This window comes from Chamaea fasciata, unplaced genomic scaffold (assembly GCF_029207755.1).
Source record: "Chamaea fasciata isolate MVZ Bird 193981 ecotype frontalis unplaced genomic scaffold, bChaFas1.0.hap1 SCAF_6, whole genome shotgun sequence".
Classification (NCBI taxonomy): Eukaryota; Metazoa; Chordata; class Aves; order Passeriformes; family Sylviidae; genus Chamaea; species Chamaea fasciata.
Genome location: NW_027094091.1, coordinates 40,878,959 through 40,903,498, shown reverse-complemented (window position 1 = coordinate 40,903,498; position 24,540 = coordinate 40,878,959). Strand labels below are relative to the sequence as shown.

Sequence of the window (24,540 nt, the reverse complement as noted above, 5' to 3'; positions counted from 1 at the left end):
CACACAAAACCACAGCAACTTCTATTTTAAATTCCGCAATGAAAAGTCCTGTGAGGTATGTGCCTTTCAAAAGTACATTCCATCTATTTCTAACTCCTGAGGGCCCTCTAGTGCACTGCATCCAAATGTACAGAAGAAATTCCCTTTCCTGCATTTAGTTTTTTGCGTTTTTTTGGAGTTTGAAATACTGCCAACTCCCTGGATTTTAGAACTTTTGGGAATTATATATTGTTGTGATGAGAAGGAAAAAAACACATAGCCACTTTTAATCTGCTACTAAACAGGTCAGGAATGTCTCCTATTTGCGCTTTCTGAAGTGAGGCATAGCACAGTTCCTGTACAGCTGGAAAAGTTAAGGGCAGACAGAAGTTAAGGGCAAACCTCTGACATCTGACTCCTTTCCTAGTCTGAGTATAAAATAATAAAAGGTATATGTTCACTGTAATTCAAAGAATGGAGATATTCTCTTCTTCATGGCTAATACTAAAGGAGAATAGACAGTTAAGGAGTTAGTTTATGTTTCATATTGGTCCAATATGAATTTATAAAACCTTGTGAGTGTGTTTTTTCCTACAAGCCATCACTTATCCTTACTTTTCTTCTAAATATAGACTGTCAAGTTAAAATTTCAGTATCCATGCCCATTACCAGTAAAAGAGACTTTCTGACACCTGTTTTTTTCCAAATCTGAGTCTTTGGAGGAACTGGATTGTAAGAAATCTCTTCATCCACTTCAGTTCTTCTCTCTGTCTTTTTTTTAGTTCAAATTTGACTGATGGGACATGTCCCAAACAAAGAGAATTTATTCCAGAAGCTCCAGACAAATTGCTTGAATTGGAAACGCATCACACTGCAACAGTTGTTTTCAAATACCCAGCTCCTACATGTAGATAGCACCTGTCTATTATTATCATTTACAACTAAGCAGCACCAAAGTACTATATATCCCAGTTACTAACAGCTCTCTCCTCTGCTATAACAATTCTCTGAAATTCTCTGTAATCTATGTAATCTTTCTACTGCTTCTCTTTAAAGATTATCTGGAGGAAATTCTAAAAGGATATGGAGAGTCGTTCTTCCCTTCTCATTTCATTTGTAGCCTTGAAATCGTAATGTGGTATATACACTGATGTACAGCATTGACTGCTGGAGTTTTTTGAGGCTTTCTAAATGTGATAATAGCAATGGTATTTCTTTTATTTCTCATGTTCAGAAGAGAGAATTCAGGTAGTATTATATTCTTTGGAATGGATGGTGGTAGAAAATCAACTAAAAAGAATACAGTATCCTGTTAGTTTAACAGATGTTTGCCTCTAATTTTGAATTTTTAAAAGGCAAAATATCAAGTGACTTTTTTTATTTCAGCCCTTGTGGTGTACAGCTTCAGTGCCCTAGCAGATACCATAAATAAAGAAGGCTGAAATGACTATGGAGTTGTCTGGGGGAAAAAAAAAAATTCATTGTGTTTCATAAGAAACAAAGGAAATGGATTTTGTTCAGGTGGGTACTATTCTTCTTTCTGGAATCATTGTAACCCAAAGCTGCAGCAAAGCACTAAAGGGCACTACTAACCTGAAACAGTACTTTCTCTGTGGTCATAAAATATTTAAGACAAAGTTTCAGAACAGAAATTGTTCTGAAACAGATTAGAATTGTCTGATCAGATTCTGGCCTAATTTATTTCAGTCTGCTATCCACAGCTAGCCTGTAATGTCTGTCAGATTTTGTATTTCTTCCTTGCTCTGAACTGTAATTGTGATATGGCCATCTGCATCCATTAAATTCAGCTTTTCATGTAATTTCTTCATATATCCATATGTCAAGGTCAGTGTTGTACCTTCCTAAGGTTAGGAATACAAGAATATAAAAACTAATATATGAAAACAGCAATGAATGGAAAAGGGGAATTAAAGAAGTATTTTCTAGTCCCTAGGTGTAGTTTTTAAATGCGAATGAGTAGATGGATTAACTATTTGCAATTATTTTCTTCCTTTGTTTGTTTGTTTTGTTTTGTTTTTTGTATAACTTTGAAATTCACTTCCACCTGTACCTGCATTTGAAGAGGTTTTCTGCTGGTGCTAGACAAGCTGCAAAACCTGAAGCAGCTGGTGGCCTGCACTGCTCCTAGCAGGAAGTCTCTGGCCAATTTGCAGCGACAGGTGGAGTGTGCCAATGCCCACCAGTCACAAGGTCCTGCATCTTGACTTCTCTTTAACCCCGGGCACCTGAAAGGGTGTGGTTACAGACTAGGATCCTTAATGTGTAGGCTCTTGCTTTCTATGTGTAGGCACTTCAATGCAAAAGGTTAACGTTTTTCCTACCACTTTTTTTTCTGAATAAAATAATGCAACACATTTACTTGCACTGCCTTTAGAATTCTTTTTTCTGTGGGCTATATGAGATGATGATACGGAACACTATTTCTCTCGGATGCACTATAGCCGTACTGTTTCCATAGAGACATTCTGCTATTCATCTCTAAATGACACAAGGACAGACATTTATGCTAAAATGATTGATAAACGGTGCATTCCTAGCTTTCCTGAATCCATACAACTGACAACTTATTCTCCAGAGAAACAAAGTAGGCCCTTATTATGGATAATGTAGATTTGACTTGCAAAATATGAAGCATTACTTTAGAAGGCATGTGCTGTGTTTGTAAGGAGATCAATTTGGGCTGCCATCTGGAAACTGTACTTCAAGAGTACAGAGAGAAATATTTGCTTCGTGACTAAACATGCTGACTAATAGTCTGTGTTTTAACTGGTCCGGATCAAATCCTTACAGGGAAGTCTGCAAAGATCTCTTCTTGACATCACGTAAAAGACTTTCTTCCTACTTGATTTTGGTTGCCAAACAACACAGGGGCTTCCAAAGCAACGGTGCCAATTCTTGTGCTTAAGAAAAAACAAAAACCTGGATGCCCTGACCAAGCTCGGTGGAACCATGTCTGTGTTCCTGGGCAAGGGCTGCCAAAATTTAGGTGCCTTTTCTGGAGCACAAGTCCTGTGAGGAGCAGCTGAGGGAGCTGGGGGTGTTTAACCTGGAGGAGGCTCAGGGGAGACCTTACTGCTCTCTACAAGCACCTGAACAGGTGTTGTAGCCAGCTGGGGGTTGGCCTCCTCTCCCAAGCAACCAGCAACAGGATGGGTGGACACAGCCTCAAGCTCAGCTTGCAGAGGTTTAGGCCGGACATTAGGAAGAATTTCTTCACAGAAAACATTGCAATATACTGCCTAGGGAGATGGTGGAGTCACCGGCCCTGGAGGTGTTGAAGACTGGACGTGACAACAGGTGATTAAACACTGGAATGGACTGTCCAGGGAGGTGGTGGAGTCACTGCTCCTGGAGGTGCTTAAGACAGGCTGTGGCACTTGGTACACTCCATGGACTAGCTGACATGGGTCACAGATTGGACTCCATGATCTCCAGCGGTCTTTTCCAAACTAATTGATCCTGTGATTCTTCAATTAAGGTCACAGCACCAGCCTGTTGAATGCACAGCCGCACTTCAGCCCAAGAGGGAACTGTCTCATCCGCGCGCTTACGGCCGGGAGGACCAAAGGTGCCTTTATCACAACATGAATGCATTAATTTAAGTTTTCTCTTAGTGACTATTCCCGCCATACGGGAAGCCAGCACCCCTGGACATCCCCTCCGCCATGGCGGCGAGACAAAGGCAGTCGAAAACAACTCCCCCACCCCGCTGACCTCCGCCCCGCTCCCGGACCGGCAAGAGGAGGCCAGCGGGTGGACGCGGGCGGCTGGAGGCGGGCCGAGGCGCGGGGCGGCGCATGCGCGGGCGGGAGGCCGCGGTGAGCGGCGGCGGGGCCGGGCGCGGGCCCGGCGGGAGCGCGGCGGGAGGGGGCGCGGAGGGGCGCGGGCGGCGGGGCTGTGACCGCACGGAGGGACGGGCCCATCCCGGCAGCCTTCTGCCCCGGAGCGGAGCGCCCTAAATCTCGCCGTGGCGCTGAGCCGGGCACGGGGCTCTGCGGGAAGGAAGGCGTCCGGCTGGAGCGGGGTCTCGGGTATCCCCTCGGGGCGCGGTGCCGAGCAGCCGGGCTGCCCTGCCGGCGCGGCCGGGGCCGAGGGCCGGGCCATGTCCCGCCCGCAGCCAGGGCCTGCCCCGCCGCAGCCCCGGCGCGGCGGCGTCAGCGAAGCCACAGCGGCCCGGGTGGAGCTCTCAGCTGAGCGTTTTCCTGGTTCCGTGATAGCGTTTAATGAAAACAGTGCGCGAAGGATGTGTTTTAAAAGTGCTCACCTCAGGGGAGCAAAGATATATTTCTAGAGCAAGGGTGTCACGTGGGCACGTTGATCTGAGCCACCTCAGAACTCAAAGGAGTGTCCTAAGTTAAGAGTGAAACTATCCACCCTTAATGGTAAATGCGTTATAGGAGAAACGTGCAAAAAAAACAGTCAATACGACATGCAACATTTAAAGATACCTACTCAATTAACAAAGAGGTTCTTTGGACCCTTAGCAACAATTTGGATCACCACTGAGGTGAAAGCTCTCAGAGACAGGGCCTCTTGATTTTGTCCCTGTCTGCCGAAATCGCAGCAATGTGTTGCTGTTGCAACAAGTGAGCATCGTGATTTGTTGTTGTGGGTGTCATATTTCTGAGACAAGTGTGGAAATGCAGACCGCAACACTCCAATGGGGTGAACCAGTGAACTTAGTAGGAAAAGAGCGATGGGTACCAACAAAATTCCAACATCAAAATCATACTTTTTCTTCTGCTTGAGAACCCTGAAGTGCCCTTCAGTAAGGGCAACTTAGTGGGGAAAAAAGCCTTCAGTAACAGTATCAATTGCAGTTGTATCTGCTTGAGTTTCAGAACCACTGTGCTCTAAGAGTGTAGCAGCTTCAACAAATGTTTTGGTTTGGCATTTGTTACCTCTTAAGTCTTTGGAGGCACATATGCAAGTCCATCTGGCAATAACATAGGATTGAAGAGAAGAGGCTTTTAGTGAATTCTCAGAAGCTCTCTGATGTGGAAAGTATGTAGAAAAAGTATAGTCAACTTAATGCTGTCTGGCAATTTATTATTTGCTCTTGACATTTGGTCATGCAGTAGTAGAATTACTTAGCTTGGAAGGGACCTCTGGAGGTCATTGGCTCAACTCCCTGCTTAAAGCAGTGCTGTCATCAAAATTAGAGCAGGTTGCTTCAGGCCTTGTCTGATTAAGCTTCTTCTGAAGGATTTTAAATGGAGTTGATAGCTGGGTGTGAAATTTAGCTGAATTTGGCACAAAGTGTCCCAAGTTTTAGAAAGTTACAGAGTTCTAAGCAGAGTGAATGAACCATACTCTCAGTTGAGTGGGAGTTGTGTTTCCTCTCCACGTTTGTGGTGGAGGTGATGATTCTGGTTCTCCAGTTGTGTAGATGTCTTTACCGTGCACAATATAGAGATTTTTGGAAGGTGGGAAACAAGCAGAAAAATATATTGCCCTGCAGCACAGTTCTCTTAGTAGATACAAACTGAAATATTTTTAAAGTAACATCTCTCTGTGCAAAACTAAAAAGACTGATAAACCACTTAAAATAAATAAGTCATTCTGCAAATAAGCTACAACAGCCTTTAAAATTTGAAGGCAAAAGTGGTGATTGCTGCATTCACAGAGCTGCAGTGTAATCAGCTTTAGTTCTATATCCTTAACAGCATGAAGGTCTTCTGGGCAAAACCTGACTCTTGGCCTTACTTGTCCACTAGATGATTTAAGTGTATTCACTCAGTGAGTCAAATTTGATGGAATGAAGAAAGCTGATGTCAGCCTTTTTGTGTATTAATCTGTTCACAGCGTGTCACGGTGTATCCTGTGAAGTCTTTGAAGAAGTTGTAGCATTATTATTTGCGCTGCTCAGTGTCTGCAGGTCCTGGGTAAGACACACTTTGTAGAAGAATCTTAAACACAGTGAAAAGTTATTGGAGAAGCTTATCCTCTAAGTAGGATAAAAAGATGAAGAGTGATGGAGGAAAAGATAATATTAATGAAAACAGCTGTGCCATTGTAATGATACATCATTTAAATGTCATCACTGTTTCTCTTAAATACTCAAGTTAAAAATATATCAACATCTTTCAAGGGGAAGAATTCTAGAGATTAAATTGCTATATTAGTTGTGGAATCAAACTTCTCATCTGCTAGTGTAAATAATTTCAGCAGTCACTGATGGCCCTGCTGAAGCTGTGGATAAAAGCATAACCCCAGCAGATACAGTTCTCATTGTCCTAAGGAGTGTGGAGAAGGCAAAACTAGGTAAAATAAGGTGAAAGAATGTTCAGCAGCTCAGTTCTTGTGCAGAGAGTGCAGTCACAACCCCTTTTATAAGGCTGGGCAAAATTTCTACCATCCTATTTCAGCTTTTTTTTCTCCAGGCAGTAGCTAGTCCACTTACAATGGAGAAAGGCAAACTGCACTTGAGATGGTTTTTGATTCAGTGTAATTACTTTGAGCAGAGGATTTCATGTGTATTGCTATAACAGCATATCAAGTGTCCTGTTGCCATTTGAAGTTAAATTTCCAAATGCTTTTCTTATATGTAGTCTTTTAAGTGTTGTGTTAAGATTATGTACACAAAGTTCACATTGTTGTGGTTGTCCTCAGAGACATCTTTTCTGTCAAAGTTATACTCCATATCAAAAGTATATGTATGGCACCTCTGTTGAATGTAACCTCAAGATGACTTTCCCACTTTAAAAAAAAAAAAGTCAGAGGTATTCTGGGATGAAAATGATCTTTGCCTTTCTTATTATACATATGTGGAATGAAGAAAGAAATAGTAGAGGCAGCTTTTCCCTTTGTTCCCCACAGAAAAATGAACTTTTATTCTTATTTAATAATCAGCTAGAGCAATCCCTGTGGTTGCCTTATGATTCCATTTTGATCCCACCTGTGGCACCTGTGGAATTTCTGCCCCTGTTCCTGATTTTTTGACAATGGGTCTGTTGTAGCTGCTTCTGCCGATTAAGAGTTTGTCTAACCCCATTTTTTTAACACACCCCAGTGTGACTCCCCCTCAGCTTTGGCTACAGCAATAAGGAATATTCTGATTGAGCATCTCACTAAGGCATCAGTGCTTCCCGTAGCCCTCCCAGGTTCACATCCTCATAACCTTTGAGTGCACCTCTAAATTCACTTTTTGTGTCTTCAGACAAAACATACAATATTGGGGGTGGTCGTGCATCTGTTCCTAAGTAACTTCATTCATGTTTTATGGCAGATTTTCATGGGGTTCTACAGTACACTTTGTGGTTCATTTCAGCTTTTAAGAAGTTGATCAGTTGGGTCCTTTAAGTTTTAGATTTCTGAACTAGATTGGTATTATTTAATAATCCACATACTTAATTCCACTCTTTGATTTCAGATTCTGCCAGGACCTGCAGCAAAACAACACAAAAAGAAGCACCTTCAGAACAAAGATGAATATCGGGAAAGCTTACAGTGCTGTTAACAGCAGCAATGGAACAGATCTAGCTATTGGCTTTACTTCTTCCACAGTTGCTGTCCTTCTGTTTGGGACAAACTTTGTGCCTGTCAAGAAATTTGATACTGGTGATGGTAAACTTAACTATATTCTTTTCTTTGGTTTGCTGTTTTTGCTAATAGGAATAATATTTTACCACCAAATACTAGCGTTGCAATGTTAGTTGTAAAAAAAAATCATCACAGTATTAATCCAAAAATGTTTCATTTTGTCTGCTGTTGTTAGGGTATAAAGCAATAATAGTGCTTCAGGATGTGGCATATCTTTGAAGAGCCTTTTTATAAATTGTGCACTTTGACAGTGATGATGTACATTTCATGAGAATTTCACAATGGAAATTTAAATGTCCTTAGTTCTACCTTTATGGGGATCCTCGGATACATATGGTATTATTTTAAAATAAGGTAAAAGGTGTTGGACTATGGAGCATTGTCTTTCCATTGTGGACCTAACATATAAACAAAACCTGAAATTTTAATAGTTTTATTTGGTGACTTGGTAAGAGGAAACAATCATTCCTATTTCCTAGTTGGAATATTGTCACTTTACGAAGTTTATGTTAAATTTCCATGTTTATATCAAGCATAACCAATTACCAGATCCCTAGATGAATAAATCTGCATTATGTTATTGCAATATAGTAGCTGCATTGCAAGCTGGATATAGTATCTGCTCTTTGTGCCAAGTATGACCCTAATAAGACAGACTTTCAGTGGAAAGTCTTAGCACAGCTGGCATAAAGTTAACTGGTCTGCCTAACTGACCCTTTGACAATCTACAGAGATAGAAGAGATATGTCATTGATCATCCTCAGTGTCCAGGAATACTGGAAAAGCTTGAGCTTTGAAAAAGTTTCATCCTGTTGCAGTCATCTTTGTTAGCAGCTACTGAGGTGGTGGGAGAAGCTTGCAGCTGCTGAATATCGTCTTTGCCAGAAGTCCATCAAAATTTTAAAGTATTTAAGAATCAGGGCTTGTGTAAACTTTGGCCAGCAAAGTGTCTTTTGCAGCTCTGTAGGAAGAATGCATGATAATGAAAAGGTTAACCAAATTATAACCCACCCTAAAAATACATCCCTTGAATAAATTGTAAAAAGGTTCTCTGACATTCACAAAGGCAGTGGCCATTTTTTTTATTTTTTTCCTCTATTCTTTATCAAAGATAAACATATTTTGTTAAGAGATTCACACATGCAGTATTCTACAAATTCCCTATTGTGTGCATTTGATTTATCCACAGGCATGTTCTTCCAGTGGATTCTCTGTGCCTCCATATGGATAGTTTCTTTGGTGGTCAATTTGATCCAGAATTGCCCCCGGTTTTGGCCTCTGGCTATGGTTGGAGGTTTTTTGTGGGCTACAGGTGAGGATAAAAACATTCCATTTCTTGAAACTTTTCCATATATAAGATAGTAGTTATTTAGTAGTTATTTAGTTCTTTAAAGCCTCACCATTAAAGGAACTGTACCCTTATAGTAAATACTGTTTTATTATGCTTATTTTGTAAGAGGCAAATTCACACCAAAAGTAACATTTAAAATTATATGCAGAAAAAGTCTATGTTCAGTGTATTTGTTTTTTAAAAACACTGTTTCTTACTACCTTGCAGCTTCCTAAATTTCTTCTGTGCCTTCCAACCAGGCACAGAACCTAAAGCAAGCATTCAAGATCACATTCTATTTTTTAACTGATTTCAGTTTTGGGTTTTGTATTTCAGGCAATATTACAGTTGTCCCTATTGTTAAAACTATTGGCTTAGCTCTTGGTCTTTTGGTCTGGGCTTCTTTCAATTTGCTGACTGGTTGGGCAAGTTCGAGGTAAGTATGTTTTAAATATTAAGTCATTAATTAATTAATAACATAACTAATGTTGCCAAGTCTTCATTAATAACTGCAGTAAAAGCTTACCTGTAGAATCATAAAGTCATTCAGGTTGGAAAAGCCCTTTAAGATCAACTCCAGCCATTAATGTAACACTGCCAAGTTTACTATTAAAGAGGATTTATCCTGTGTATTAAAACTTTTTCCTTCTCACTGGAAAGTACTCAAGGTAACTATTTTAGCTTTTTGTATTTTGTCTGTTTTAATAAAAAGAAGAATGCCCAGTGAAGTTACTGAGTTGATAAATAATGTATTTCTTAACGTAAAACTAGCACATATTTGTATTTTTTCTTCTGGTCTGATAAAATAATTTAACTTCAGTTTTTAAATATACATATTTTTTTAAATGTACATTAAATTAATTGTTGTTTTTGTAAGGTAGACATAGCTTTTTTGCAAGCCAACTGAAGCACTGATCTAGTACTGAAAATATATACTTAAGCAGAATTATTTACATGAGTCAAGACTTCAAAGACTAGGTTACAATTTAACTATTTGTATAAAGTCATGCATCTAAGTGAAACTGGTTAAATATTCCAGGTTTGGTTGGTTTGGAATTGACCCAGAAGAGGTATCAAGACCAATCTTAAATTATATTGGAGCTGGACTTTCACTCATAAGGTAAAAATTGATACTTGTAATGGATTTCTGTTATGTAAAATATATGTTTAATAACCAACTACCAGGATGATTTAGCAAGAGAATGAATATTATGAAGGCTTTTTGGCAAATCAATTTACTACCATATTCGTGAGCTATCCATACCTGGCTGGTCAGTGTTCATGTAGATACAGACATGTTATCCAGTACAGGAGTGAAATGGTTATCCATAAACACAGAAGTTTGGGGGGTTTTTTTGTTTGGTTGGTTGGTTTTGTTTTGGTTTTTTTTGCTGGCATGTTCAAGGCAAAGCAGAGATGCACAGATTGGCTCCCTAGCAAGGTTATTCTAATGGTCCCCTTTCCTCAAATCCTGTCAGAGGACAGACTGACTAGAAGAATCTTGTTGAGAAAACCTCAGATTTCTCATCTCACTTCACTCAGTCAGGGGTACAAATCTTAATCTCATAACAACAGAATATACCACAGAAACCCTTCCCTGGTACTTTGGAGTCCACGAAAGCCCAGAGGCTTTGCATGTTTTCCTGTCTGTAATAGCTCAGTGTCTAGTAAGTCTTAAGGCAGACTTCCAAATCCCACGCAGTGTCCACTTTCAGGATCTTCAGAAGGGCTTTATTCTTTTGGCATGTTTGCTCTTTGTACGAATGCATAAGTTTTGCTTCAAACACAGAAGGAGGAGGATCTTTGTTATGTAGCAGTGTTCTTGCTTTCCAGCTGGGTGGTTGGGATCATGGCCCCAAATCCTAAGGGCTAACTGGAAGCATGCTGACAGAACATGAACATAATGCCTTTCAGAAAAGAGGGGTATTAAGAACGTGGAGATAAACCATTTCTGATTGGTAGGAGAGAGCTTCTGCTTTAGATTCATGATTTTTGCTTCCACTTTTCTTCTTTTCTAAGAATCCTCAGCATTGTATCCATTCCTGTGACATGTGGCACATGATTTTGGGTGGTACTGAGAAAATTGTAGCAGTACTGCTATTTCTGCCTGATGAATTCATGCAACTCACCACCTGCTTCCTGTTTCTGAGATACCATGGTGGAGTGACCAACAGGGAGAGATGTAGTGAGCAAACATGTTTTCCTGTCAAACTGCACAAAGCCTGTGTGTGTTTTTCTGTGGAGCTCAGAAGCAGGCTTTTCCTTTTAGCCTCCTCTGTGGAACCTATATGCTTCCTCTGGAGGAAACTGACATCCTTTTATACCTATGTTTACTCCATTGGTAAGAGATGAATCCTTCTTCAAATGGAAATGTTCTGTTTACAGCTAGGAGAAGAAATTCCTAGATCATTAAAATGTTTCTCAAAAAAGTAAAAAGCAATAAAAAAAAATTAAGAGGCAGATCCTTCCAGTTCTGATTGCGTGTATTTAGCTGATCTCCTGGACACAGGGTTAGGAGTTGTAATATTACCCTTTCTTCTCCATTTTATTCACTTGATGCACTGAGCAGCACTGATCAATGTCCCTTTTCCTTCTGCATGCCCACAAAGCCCTGTAGCAGCAGTATCCCTCACATATGATGCAGGACTAAAAATTGACATTTTTCCGTGCTTATAGTGGCCATTCTGTGCAGGTTTAAGTGGTCCATATAGAATTTTCAAGCATGTGTTCCATTTATGTGTGGTTTGGTACAAAAGGGCACTTTTAGCTAAAGCATCTGTTGTTAATGTGAGTGTAACTACACACTGTTAAAAGAAGATGTTTCAGTCACATTTCATTAGAAAAAAGATCCATAAAGTGATAAAAAAACTGATTTATTTACTCTACTTTCACTTAGGCTGTCTGTTAGCTAAGTTAAATTAATGACTTAAAATTATTACATTTTTATCTTTAATATATATAATCATAGTAAGTTATGAGTTTAAAGCATTTTTTAAATGCACTGCAGTTACTCTAGGATAATAATGAAAACAAAGGAATATGCCTCCAAATTAAACTTTTGTCTCTGGACAGTAAATGTTATGTCCTTTTGAGCTGACATGGTATTTATTGGTGTATTTTTCTCTTCTGAGTGCTGTCATATTTCTTTTTATAAAAACTGAAGTCCAGAGTTCTTCAGCTTCATTAGAAAGCACACCTTTACTGAGAGAAAGTGTAAGTACTCTACAGTTGTTATTTTACAGCAGTGAAAATAATAATCCATTTTAAAACAAAAAAATTGTGTCTGTTAGTCAGGTTTGCTAGGATTTATTGTAGACTATACAAAACAACATAAATATGTACTGATTGTATCTTAATCTGGGGATCTTGGAAATCATTTTGAATATTAGCAAGAGAAGAGGTATTCCCACATGTTCTTTCTTGTTTGTCAACTTTAGATGGCTTAGAAAGTCCTTCTTCATTATGATAGAGATTATATAAAAGTGTATTACTTTCTTATACGAGAAGAGGAAGTAATTTCAATGAAACATTAGCTGTATAGCTGTGAGGTGCATAGGTGAAAGGCCAAGTTTTTGCCACATTGCAGAACCAGGAGACTGTCAAGAGTTGCTGACTGTCATCATCAGCTGTGGCACAGGCTGGAGGCCAGTGAGGGGTACCAGATTGGTTCCTTAGGGAGCCCAAAGTATGGAAGAGACATGGAGAACCACAGGCTCCTCCTACCATTTTTCCTTACTGTTAGAGGTCAGTACTCAGTGTCTGAACAGAGAGCCCTGAGAGTTTTCTAGATCTGCTCAATGCTCCCTAGAGGTTCCATCTACCAGACTGAATCACAGAAGATGCTTTAAGGAATTGCACATTTTAAGAAATTAAACTAAACTGAATTTGCATGAAAACTCTTGGTTTTTTGCAGTCTATTAATGCTTCAGAAGATACCACTGAGGACTCATGGGTGAACAACCTTTCTCCAGCAAAAAAGAGACTCATGTAAGTTGCTAAAAGTTATTTTGCTGGTGCATGGAAAGTAGCCAAAGAAGATAGTTGAACACAGTGTAAGAGCAGAATTTGTGTGCTGTGGTTTCCTAGCAAAGTCACACGCTAATAAATAACAAGTTTTTACATACTAGTGTAGTGTGCAAATCTATGTATGAATAGTTGCACAGCTATTTCAATTATTCCATTGGTACTGTTGAGTGTGTCTAACCTTACCAATTAAGTATTAGGTACTACTGTGAAAAATATCATTTGGCAAAGTAAATAACAATATCAACTCAGTAATTACAGAGCTGAGTTTTAGCACCCGGTTGATTAGCACCACAGCATAGAAGAAGCCTGTGCTAATGACATGCTTCCAGGTGTGGTTTCCAAGTGAATACAGCTGGAGAAGGCGTGGCAGTATGGTAAGGAGACAGTCAAAGTGCTCCCAAGTGGAAGCAAGCTAACAAGAAGCTAATGTGGGGAATGGAGACTGCCAAGAGCACAGCAATCTGTGGAGAAGGGGCCTGAAGAGGCAATGAACCTGGGAAGTTACAAAGAATGTATAGATTGCAACAACAAAGGTGAGGGTGGGAGCGTTTTAAATTGAATTTTTGTGTGTTGTTACCTAGCTCTGCTTTTAAGAAGTCCTAGTTAGTTAATTTCCCATGTCATTAATCTAGATTGCTGGCTTTTGCTAGCAGGAATTTTCTGCACTGCTTGGCTACAAAGTAGAAGGAAACTATGTGAACTATTTCCCTACTAGAAAATAAAAATGTGCTAAAATATACTATTTTTACACCTAGCAATTTTTAAATGATACACAGTTTTTACCTGCAGTGCTGGGCTTATATGTGTTGTCTACTTCTTTAATTCATGCAAGGCTATTTTTCTCCAATTTTTGTTCTTTTTAAAGAGGCTGTAGCCTGGCTGTAGTAGCTGGAATACTCTATGGTTCCAGTTTTGTACCGGTACTTTACATCAAGGACCATGGAAGAAGAAATGAAACTGTATACACAGGAGCAAGTCAGTTTGGTAAAGGCTAATGGATCACTCCTGCTTCATTTTTTCATTGTGTTCTCCTGCTTTTTTGAAGGCATAGGGTGAAATTCTTGATATGCCTGAAACTATGCAATGACAATTTATCAGTTTTTCAGTACTTTACATGTTGTCATAATCATAGCCCTAGCACTCCCTTTTTCTCAGAGGTGAATTACACCATAAAGAAACACTCAGAAACAGCCCAAAAACTGCCATACAGGTATGTTTCTGAAGGCATTAAATACTAGCATTCTCAAAATACAGAGTTTGGATGAGTGATGAATGAGTTAAACAAGGGCACGAGCTTGCCAATTGCTAACAGGAATAAAGGAAGAGAAGATTGATCGTAACTGATGAGGAGAGCAGATATGTAACAACATAAGTAATTAAAACCGTGTTGTTTTTTTATTTGAAACCATTTAACATAAGCTTAATTTCCACTTTCAAACAGCATTCTCCCAGAAACATTTTTTTCCAGATTCAGGTTATACTCTATCAGGTAATGCATGCAGCACCTTGAGAGCAAAGTACTGCTGAGAACACATAATGTTGCCATTGTCATACACAATTTCTCCTGAATTCTGCAATGTGTATATTCCCCAACCAGGCAAAACAGATGTTGTCATTACCATAGCTGTCTTTCTTGTTGAGAATTTACAGCTTCAGGGAGACGAGTATCACCCACATGCAACATGCTTCTGCTTTACCATGTTGGAAATACTCTCTTAGCACATACAAAATCCATAAAGGATTTATTATTGTTCATAATTATAGTGATCAAAATTGTGATACATCCTTCAAGATTAAAAAAGGATAAAACTGAGCTATGTTTAGCTTACGTAGTCTGTGCAGTTGTCTTGCCCTTAAATGTACAGAACAAAACAAGGGCACAGGAATACAGGAACATAATTACAACCTCTCTTGACCATCTACAATTATGTAAAATCTCCACCCTAGTTTTGTAGCCTCACCTGATGATTTTCTCAAGGTTTTATTAAATTAATTCAGGAATATGTAATAGAGTTTTTTTATTAAATTAATTCAGAAATATGTAATAGAGTTCTGAAAATAACAGCATAGAAATGCTTAGAAGCCTCTAATAAGTCAACACAGCGTTTAGTTCATGTTTAATAGGTGTCATTGATTGTATGCATCCACAGTCAGACTGGCAGCTGAGTTCAGCACAATGAGATTTGAATTCTTAGGAGTAGCGCCTTTATGCGTTGTCTATAAGAATGTTATCAGTGAAAATAATTTTGTTTAAATTAATAACTGCTGTTTTTATTAATATTTTTTAATTTCTGTTTCAGATTTAGATTATGTTTTTGCACACTTCAGCGGAATATTTCTTACAAGTACCATCTACTTTTTGATCTATTGTGCAGTCAGGAAAAATAAACCTTACGTTTTTCCCCAAGCCATATTGCCAGGTATGACTGGTTTTTAAAGTAGCAATTAATTTCAGCTACTTCTTCAGACCATTTTGCAGTGATTAGTTCAAGTTGTGTGTTGGAATTGTGGTTCACCTCTCAAGTATCTTCATTTGAATTCTTGTCTCTTTTGAAAAAGCACTTCTCTTAGTGCTCTTAATTAATTAAGGTTAGGAGACAGTGATAACTTGTTCTAATCTGAAACTAGAACAAAGTGGCATTGCACATTTTCAAAAACTGATTGCCAAAGTAGAGAGCACATTGCCCAGAAAACAATGAACTTTAATTAATTTGCTGCTTCAGTTGGAGTAGCTGATTTTTATCCTTTGAGCTTTGGTTTAGTTTGCCAGAGCCAGCTTGTTGAAATAGTTAACATACTAAAATTCATATATACAATTGCTGTATTATGCTAAAAGTATAAAACTTCCACAAACTGCTGCCTGTACCTTGCTATGCATGTTTTTTGATTGGGATTTATTTTTCTAGGGTTTGTTTCTGGTGTGCTTTGGGCAATAGCAAATTGCTGCTGGTTCCTGGCCAATCACTATCTCAGTGCTGTCGTCAGCTTTCCAATAATTACTGCAGTAAGTATATAAAAAATAAGATCTCTAACTAGAATTAAAAGTGAATAGGTTTTTCACCCTTCTTTTTTTGGAATTGAGTTGAAATTACGATGGGTCTAGAGCATTTTTAGTCAAAAGTATACAGTGCCTCCTCTGCTTGTCTGCCCTAGTCTTTGGATTTTTAGGAACCTGAATGTCTGTTACAAGCACCATCTTGGTCAATGTCAACCATAAGAAAAACCAGAAGAATTGAGAGTGTGAGTCTTTAGGTTATATAAAAGCCAAAGCTTTGTAAACAGAATTACATCAATATTAACTATTTAATTGGAATGTTTAAAAGAAGAATTATTTTATGCTTTCATCCCAGGAAGTATATTTTTATCTGAATGTTTTTGAGTTTGTGACTTTTATCCCCTACTAGTTATTTTGCTTGATTCAGTCAGGCTTTTTTTCCTTTTACAGTTCTTGAACAAACAGAACAGATTATCTACTACTGAAAATAATGTTCTTATGCAAACGTGTGGAAAATAGGTTGGCCTGTTCTGTCTCTGTTTTATTCCTGTTTATGATGTACCTTTAAAGCATAAATTCCAATTGCTAGGTAGAAGTAAACTTTGCATTTACTCTCTTGACACTGCACTAGTTGGTGATGCGAGGGTGACAAATGAGAGTTAATAAATATTGAAACCAAAGTTTTTCTTAATAGCTGTATTTTGGAAGCAAACTAATGAAACAACTTTAATGGTGATTAAGCTTTGCCTCAAAATGCAGTAAGTCAGAATATATTCTGCAGCATGCAATAAAAAAAAAAATAAAAAAAAAAAAAAAAACCAACTTGGGATCATTCTAATTAGAAATTGAAGGATTAATGGAAAGCAGCTTTAGTAATTTAGTTATCAGTATGCCTGAAGGGCGGGGATGTAAAATCACAAAATGAAAAATGTAAGGACAGCACTGATGAGAAACTGCCTATCTGGACTACAGGTTCAGAACTGCTGGTTTATTTCACCCTGGAGAAAAATTTTAGAGGTGTATTCATCACATCCCTTTAACATTTTGTTCCATTTTTTAAAGTGCATCCCTCTCACAGTGCACATTATCTAGAAAGTGAAATAACCCCTCAAATAATAGTTGGCAATGTCATTAGGAAACAGCACCCACACATATATTCAGCATGAGACACTGTTTGCTGTCTGTATCTGTGTCCCATCAGCTGCATTGAGGATGAAGAGAGGAGGGTCACTGGCCAAACATCTGTCAAGTGTTTCTCAGAACAGCTCTAGTGGGAAGCGTTAACAGAGCCAGTTTTTGCTTCATATTCAGATATTTCTCATCAGAGATGAAAATTCAGATCATGGCTCCCTCAGGGGAAAAATTGTATTACCAAGAGTGCCTGGAAGTTGCTGTTGTGTATCACTTGTTTGCTGTTAGCCAGGAAACCTCTACAACAACATCACGGAAAATCAGGAGTTTCCTTGACCTGTCTCCCTGGCTGGCTTTGTACTTTGTCCAGATGCCAGCTATACAGGAAAAAGATCTGTGTTTCAGTCTCTTGATACCATACTGAACAATAAAATCAAACTTTGTCCAATAGTTAGTCATGCTAATAAAGGAAATGTTAGGAAACATTGTGGACTCTAATTTGGACTAAAGTGAGGCATGTTATTTGGAGCCTACTGAAAGAACATGTAACAGCTGGAGCAGACTCCACGGTGTCCTTTAGAAAGGACCTGTGCCGACTGCAAAAAAAAAAGGCAATTCCTTGACTCTTTAGCCCTTCCTGAAGGTTTTATTGTATCTTAGTAAATGTTTCAGTGATGTTTATGCTTTTGTCATTAGTGCTTTATTTATACAGAATGGAAAGACCTAAATGTGTTATCCAGACAAAATTCAACCAACCTGAGAGCAGTAATGAGAAGGAGTAAATTTTAGTGAAATGCTGTAACATACAAATTAATCTTATTCTTTAGGGTCCTGGCCTTGTTGCTGCAATGTGGGGAGTCCTGGTATTTAAGGAAATCAAGGTAATGTAATTAGGTCTCTTACCTAATATGTCTTGCTTGCCTCTAGCTCTAGAAACAGTATGACTTGGTATTCAGCTGTATCTCATATTTCTCCTCCTTGCAAGTATTGCATTATGAAACTGAAAGTGATATTATGCAATATTAAGTTTTCCAAGAAACCTGAAGAACTGTCAACAGTTTTTACAGGAATGAAGGTTTTAGTTCCATAGCTTTATGAGAAGCTGTAGATTGTAAGTGAAGACTGTAGCACAGCCAGGAGGCAGGATGCCAGGCACTGCCTGAAGACAGTTTTCGTTTGAGCCAGTTCTTTCAGTAGAGCAGGGGAATGACCAGTTGTCCCAATAACACATCAGCAAGTAGATTACATTTTTAGAGTCAGGTTCAACAAAGGATGTAAAAAGGTTAATTAACCTTTGTAATTACAGTGTAAAGATCCTAAATTGATACAGCAGTGATTGTCTGCAACAAGCTAATTTACTGTATTTTAGCATATAGGCAGAAGTTAGTTTTCTAGTGGAATTCGAAGCACTGAATGCTAGCCATGTAATACCAGGTTCTTTTTGCCAATCTATCCAGGATCCATAGGTACCTAACTTGCTATTGGAGATGAACTTTCTCAGTATTTTTGGTGACTGTTTATCAGGCATCATTGGATCTAGAAGTTCTGTGTCTCCCACTGCAAATTAGTATTGCACCACAGTAGAAGATAATAATGTTCATTATCCACATCTTTGTAACTCTCTAAGCCTTTCATTCTTTTCATATAATATCTGCCTAAATGAAACTTAATACTTTGTTCTACTTTTTTTTTTCAAGTGGTATCAATAATGAAAAGATGATATTTTCATTTTTCTCTTCTTTTGCCTGTACAGGGACTGAAAAACTACGTGTTACTGTCAGTATCGTTTTGCATCATTTTGGCTGGATCACTTTCCACAGCTTTTTCTAAAGTTTGAAAGGACTTTCTGGACCAGTAGATGGTGCTAACGTTTAACACAAATAGACAGTGTTGGTAGATCACAATGCATAATTCTTCTCAAAATGTGTGTCCAACATTTACCCTAACTTGCTTCAGACGAGTGGAAAATGAAAACATTTGGCATGAAAGAAAATCTGGAAATCTCTGTTTCTGTTTTTCTTGGGACAGTAAGAAAATCAAAGGACTTTATTAATCAAAGCTAAATGATTTTATTGTTACTAATTATTAGTTTTTTTCATTCAGGTGCTAAAATTTGTGTCATCATAAATTGAAGTTTACTGTTGTGATGGTGGATAGTGATTTTAATTTTAGTCTATAATACTGTATGTGTTTGCAAGCTGATTTGTTTATTAAAACATTTTCTTACCAACTTATATATAAGACATGTCTTGAAATATTCCTTATGAAACTGATACACATGAAGATAACAAAGCTTTTCTTTTACTTAGAAGCATTATTCTTAAAACTCACTAGTATGCATTAAAATATTGTCTTCCAATCACTTCAGACTTGTGAAGGAAATAGAGTAAAAAGGGTGCAGGAAAATAAATTACTTTTATTTCACAACAGTTACCATTATCACCGCTAATAGGGGCTGTTTATTTTCTTACTTGCGGCAGCTAATAAATGCAGAGATGTTGTCTGAATCTCCTCTTAGTCTTTTCTTCAGTGCATTAGACAACCCCAGCTCCTGCTGTCTTCCCTTGCTTGTAATTTCTCATTGTCTTTCCTGATATTTGAATGGTTTGGCTGGAAGGGACCTTAAAGATCATCTAGGTCCAACCCCTCTGCCAAGGACAGGGATGCAATTCACTAGACCAGGTTGATGAGGGCCCCATCCAGCCAGGCCTTGAACACTTCCAGATATGAGGCAGCAGCTTCTCTGGAGAGCTTATTCCTGTCTTTCACTACCATCTGAGTAAAGAATTTCATGTTAACATCTAATCTAAACTCAACCTCTTTCAGTGTAAAACCATTGCCACTTGCCCTGTCTGCCTGTATTAAAAGTCTCTCTCCCTCCTTTTTATACACCTCCTTAAGCTTCTGGAAGGCTGCAGTGAGGTTTTGTTGAAGTCTTCTCCATGCCGATCTCTCAGTAAGTGGCCTAGGTCTGTGCAGAACACCAAAACATGGCAGTCAGGCTACAGTCTTTCAAAACCAAGAAGAGCAGCTGTAAGATTATGGGTGTTTTTCCCCATGGGATTTGCTAACTCTGTTCATAGTTCCACATCACAGCTTTTTGCCATCATGTCTTGATATTGTTAGCCTGTTTAGATTGCAATCATTTCTTTCTCCCTTCCGCCTTTCTTTGTCTGCTCTGCACCAGATTTGGTCTTAGAACTTCTACTGAACCTGCTTTTTCCTATCTTGTGTTGTTTATTCCTGCCTCGGTGTCAGAACTTGGTGCTTGACTGGCTTTTTCCCCTCTAAGACATTTCACTAATTTTGGTCTCTATGTTAACCTTTTCCTCCAACAAGGCAGCAGCATTTTTCAGCCAGATGTCATCTGCAAATTTAATAAATGTACTCTCTAATTGCTATAAATAATTAATGAAAATGCTGAATCATAGTGGCCTTTACTTACACTTTGGTATCTGATACCTTTTTTAACTTTTCGGGAACAATTGATTAAGCTTTGAGTACAATTTTCCTGTGTCTTGCAGTGCTTTTGTTTAGACTGCATTCTCAGAGCTTTTACATAACATCTGATAGAACTGTTCAAGGTACATGATGTGTTCTACCCTAACACCTGATACTGAACTGAAAACTGGTATTTTTTTCTGTCCAGTACCCAGGTCAGGCACAATTTCTCCTTGACAGACACTTGACTGTTACTTACTGAGCCATTTTTCTGTTGACTCAGACAAGGAAAAGTAATATATTCACTTTGGTTTTGAAATAACTTGAATTAAATGGTACATTTATTAATTTCCTTGGTTCTGTTTAATTTCTTAAAGATCACAGTCTTATGGATTCCCCTCTTAAATATTCCAGGAATATAGTCCGTGCCAGAAACTTGCTGATAGACAAAGAATTGGCCAAACCAAAATATAACATCCTCAGGCTCCTCAGATACACATATATGCTTTAATGTGGCAGTGAGGTAATAGTTTATGTACAGTAAATTACTAGTGCCTCAGTCCTGCTCCCTAGGCGGTGCAAAGGCAGCAGCAGGACAACCTGCCTTGAGCAAGCAGGTGACAGCAGAGGGACAAAGGGGCAGTTTCCTGCCCTGCACAGTTTCCTGCCTATTGTCCCCCCCCCCCCCCTCCGCAGCCCCTCTCCTAACCAGGAAGAGCCACACTCTCAGTGAGCAGTGAGCTCTGCAAGAAATGTCCCTCCTGCTTCAGGCAGGTGCTCCAGGCCCTGCACAGGCTGTTCCAATGCCCCTGCATGGAGGATGGCCAGAGGGTGCTGGTTTTCCAACCACACTTGCCTGTGCTTGGTCCACCTCAGGTGCAACATGGATGCAGGCATGCTGTCAGAGTTTTGAAACTCAGGGCTTCACGGTGTCTGGAATTATGATCACTTTAGGTAAAGAAATGTCACCTCTAGATAAAGAGAAGAAATTTGGATGCATAATTACCTGCTGAATTATCGTATGGGAGATGTTATAAACCTTACATTCTGTTTATGATCTCTATAATAGCCATGATTTTAAAGGCTTAGGATATTAGGCTTACTACAGGAAAAAATCCCAACCAAACCAGTGACCAGTGGGGTTTTCTTCTTCAGAAATAGACATGGACCCAGCTCAGCTGTGGAGAAGGTACGTGGTCCTGTGGCTGCCATTATTTCCATGATCATGAGAGGCAGAACTGCAGAACTTCCACCCTTTCTGCTTTCCCTTTCTCTAATCCTCCATGCATTCCCTGGGATAGATGATCTTATGGCTTCTGCTGTGTCTCTTGAGGGATGCTGTGAACTTCTAATACGGACACAGCATCTGTCTACTGCATATGACTATAGGAAGCAGTTAAATCTTCCAGGGCAGGAGCACCCTTGCATTTCCTAGTTTTTGTACAAGACCACTGACTTTCTGGGGGGGAAAAAAAAAAAACCCCACACAAATCCTGAGCTCCTGTCCATAGCAGTTGCCATGTAAATAAATGTTTGTAGTCTGAGGCAGTTCTCCAGTCTATGTTGTAAAGCTATCAGATGTGCAGACTTAATTGCTGACTGCTAGGGTGTTAATTAAAATTCTTGCTTGTGACAGCTCAAGTATGACCTTTATTAAAATGTTTTTAGAAGCTATCCTATTGGATTTGACTTGTTGACTGCAAGAAAAAAAATCCCACCTCTTCCAGCACTTTTCTGTGAAAAATCCCATGTGATTTTCCAGAACAGTTTTTGTGTTGTTCGCTTGGAATATGTTGTATAAATATTCCCCTCATTTCTGAGATTTTCTTGGTCTTGACATTTCCATTTAGAAATAACACTGCTACTTCTTTCATGTGAGGATGGTGGATTAACAGCATGTTTATAGAGCTATTTGTACAAAACAGTCTGGCGGTAACTGAGTTTAGCAAGAGAAAATTTTGCAGCTAATATAAATTATCATGATTCTGTTTATATCAACATGTTTTTGTATAAATGGAAGAATCACATCTCTTGGAGAAAATTAAACTTTCAAATATTTGCTTATGCCTGTTTAACAACTTTTCAGAATATATTTGATTTCGCTTAAAGATTTTTTTTTCTGGTAATACTTTGAGGCAAAGTAGCCTTTAAAATTTAGGCAAACTGGGAGTTCCTTAAAATTTTTGTGCAGTCTTGTGAACCAGGGAATTCATGTAATCTCTTTTTAGATTTCTCTTACCTGTTTATTTCTTTCCCTGTGTTTATTATCAATGAATATTTTGAAGCTCACTGCCCTTCCTTTTATTCCTTCATATTCTTAGTAAAAATTATTGTACCTGGAAAATAATTTAAGTACAATTGTTGCTGTCTTCAAATGTAAACAGTAAAAACTATTTTTTATTCCCATATAAACTTTATTTTTTATTTATATAATCATTTTCTTTTTTAACTGATAGTCAGGGTAGATTAAATACTATTTCAACTGTACGACCTGATTGTTGAGCTTTCTTGCATCTGGCCTGAAAATAAAATGTAAATTAAGATGATTCACGCTAACGATTAGTGTCTGTTTTCTTTTGACCTTGTTTTCAAATTGAAAACTGATGTTTAATGCCCTATTCCATAATTACTGAATGACTAATGGATTCCACTTTCCTTTAGCTACATGTAATGCTGATAGATAGTGACTGACTATGAAGCACTTTATTTTAATTGCTGAAGTAGTGATTCTTACATTTTTTAAAATCTAAAATATATTTAATTTCTAGTGTAAATTTAAAATACTGTTTAATTAAATGTAAATACCAAACAGTTCTTGTGTCTCTTACTGCTCTGAGGGGCCTGTTTGAAAGTCTAACCTGAGAGAGGAAATAAAGGAAACAGGACCTGCGTTAGTCCTGCTGCTATCAGTGATTCAGGCAGTCCTTGTGCAAGTAACTTGGCATGACCTCAGGTTTTGGTATTCATACTGGAACCAATTCACTGGTACTGACATAAACCGTACCTGGAGATATGCAAGTTATTGCCCCCGTCTTAGCATTTTTCACACTGCTGATCTTCTCAAAACATCTCCTGCAGAACTGGGAAACAAATCACATATCTTCCAGGGCCAAAGCAGAGAAGAGGTGGAGAGGGAGAGGTTTTTCATCTCACTACTCATTAAAATTAGAGAACTGGTGGCAGCAAGTTTTCTGTGCCCTTGGTTTGCTGCAGTGAGGGAAACTGTCATAGCACTCTGAGTTAGTCTCACTGAGCCTGTAGGCAAACCTCAGAGGGCATTGTTCATTGACACCAGTCAGGGATCAGAATAAAAATTCTGCTCTTTGTGGATAGAGGCTGGGGAGAGGAACACTTGTTCAGGAGTTGCAGAATGGTGACTGCTCCCCACCTGTGTTTGTACACCTGAGCTTTGATCCCAGTGAAGGAAGAGCCCTGGGAATACAAAGGCCACAGCCTCTTTGCAGACCTATCCTAGGAGAAAGACTGATCTGAAAGGATAGCAGTATTTCACATCAGGTGATGCTCTGACTCTGCAGTTGATTTTGTGCACAGTTGAAAGGTTGGAACTTGTATAAAAGCATATCATGGCTTGTGTTCCTTGCAGCATACTGTGCTTGTCAAGTTCAAAGGAAATGGTTTAGACTGTAGGCTTGTCTTACTTCCAGATGTACTAGCAGTGAGCATGCATGATCTCATCATCAATTCTGCTTCAGATGTTTGTGTCTAGCATTTTTGAGTGATGTGGTTGAAGTTTAGTCCATAAATCCAAAAACTTGCATTTCTATCTAATCTTTATATGATTAAAAAATGGCCTCGTTTGGATGTTTCTAGAAGTTTGAAGCATAACACATTATGTGATGTTGGTAATGTGAACAACGAGATATTTATTATAGATAAATTAAGCACTTGCAACTTGTGACTTGCTACATACATTGTGTTTTCTTGACTTTCAAGTGCCTAGTCACCACAAAGGTTCTGCTTGTACTCTTCTAACTTTGCAGACATTGAAGTAAAATGCTTGTCTTTTTTCTTCTTAGTTGATTACACTGATTGTAGTTTAGAGCCAGATAGACTC

At 38.7% G+C, this 24,540-nt stretch overlaps 1 protein-coding gene across 3 annotated transcripts; it reads left to right on the top strand.

Annotated features, from left to right (window-relative positions):
- The first annotated feature begins 3,254 nt into the window (after positions 1-3,254).
- On the top strand, positions 3,255-23,021 carry TMEM144 (transmembrane protein 144). Of its 3 annotated transcripts, none has more exons than XM_066186067.1 (13): positions 3,255-3,297; positions 5,806-5,885; positions 7,373-7,566; positions 8,732-8,854; positions 9,209-9,308; positions 9,912-9,992; positions 12,004-12,085; positions 12,786-12,859; positions 13,764-13,882; positions 15,199-15,318; positions 15,805-15,902; positions 17,852-17,905; positions 18,778-23,021. In XM_066186067.1, the coding sequence occupies exons 3-13, from the start codon at positions 7,428-7,430 to the stop codon at positions 18,859-18,861; spliced, it is 1,074 nt and encodes a 357-aa protein (XP_066042164.1). In that variant the 5' UTR covers positions 3,255-3,297; positions 5,806-5,885; positions 7,373-7,427; the 3' UTR covers positions 18,862-23,021. The 3 variants fall into 3 exon arrangements, with proteins under 3 accessions (XP_066042164.1, XP_066042165.1, XP_066042163.1); XM_066186068.1 differs by lacking the exon at positions 3,255-3,297 and adding an exon at positions 3,730-3,818 and having other exon boundaries at positions 13,764-13,873; XM_066186066.1 differs by lacking the exon at positions 3,255-3,297 and adding an exon at positions 3,733-3,818.
- The last annotated feature ends 1,519 nt before the right edge of the window (positions 23,022-24,540 follow it).

Bases quoted from the DNA above. Each gene is read 5' to 3' on its own strand.
- TMEM144 (XM_066186067.1), top strand. From the start codon at position 7,428: ATGAATATCGGGAAAGCTTACAGTGCTGTTAACAGCAGCAATGGAACA. The intron at 8,855-9,208 runs GTGAGGATAAAA...TTTGTATTTCAG, and splicing joins AGGTTTTTTGTGGGCTACAG to GCAATATTACAGTTGTCCCT. The intron at 17,906-18,777 runs GTAATGTAATTA...TTGCCTGTACAG, and splicing joins TGGTATTTAAGGAAATCAAG to GGACTGAAAAACTACGTGTT.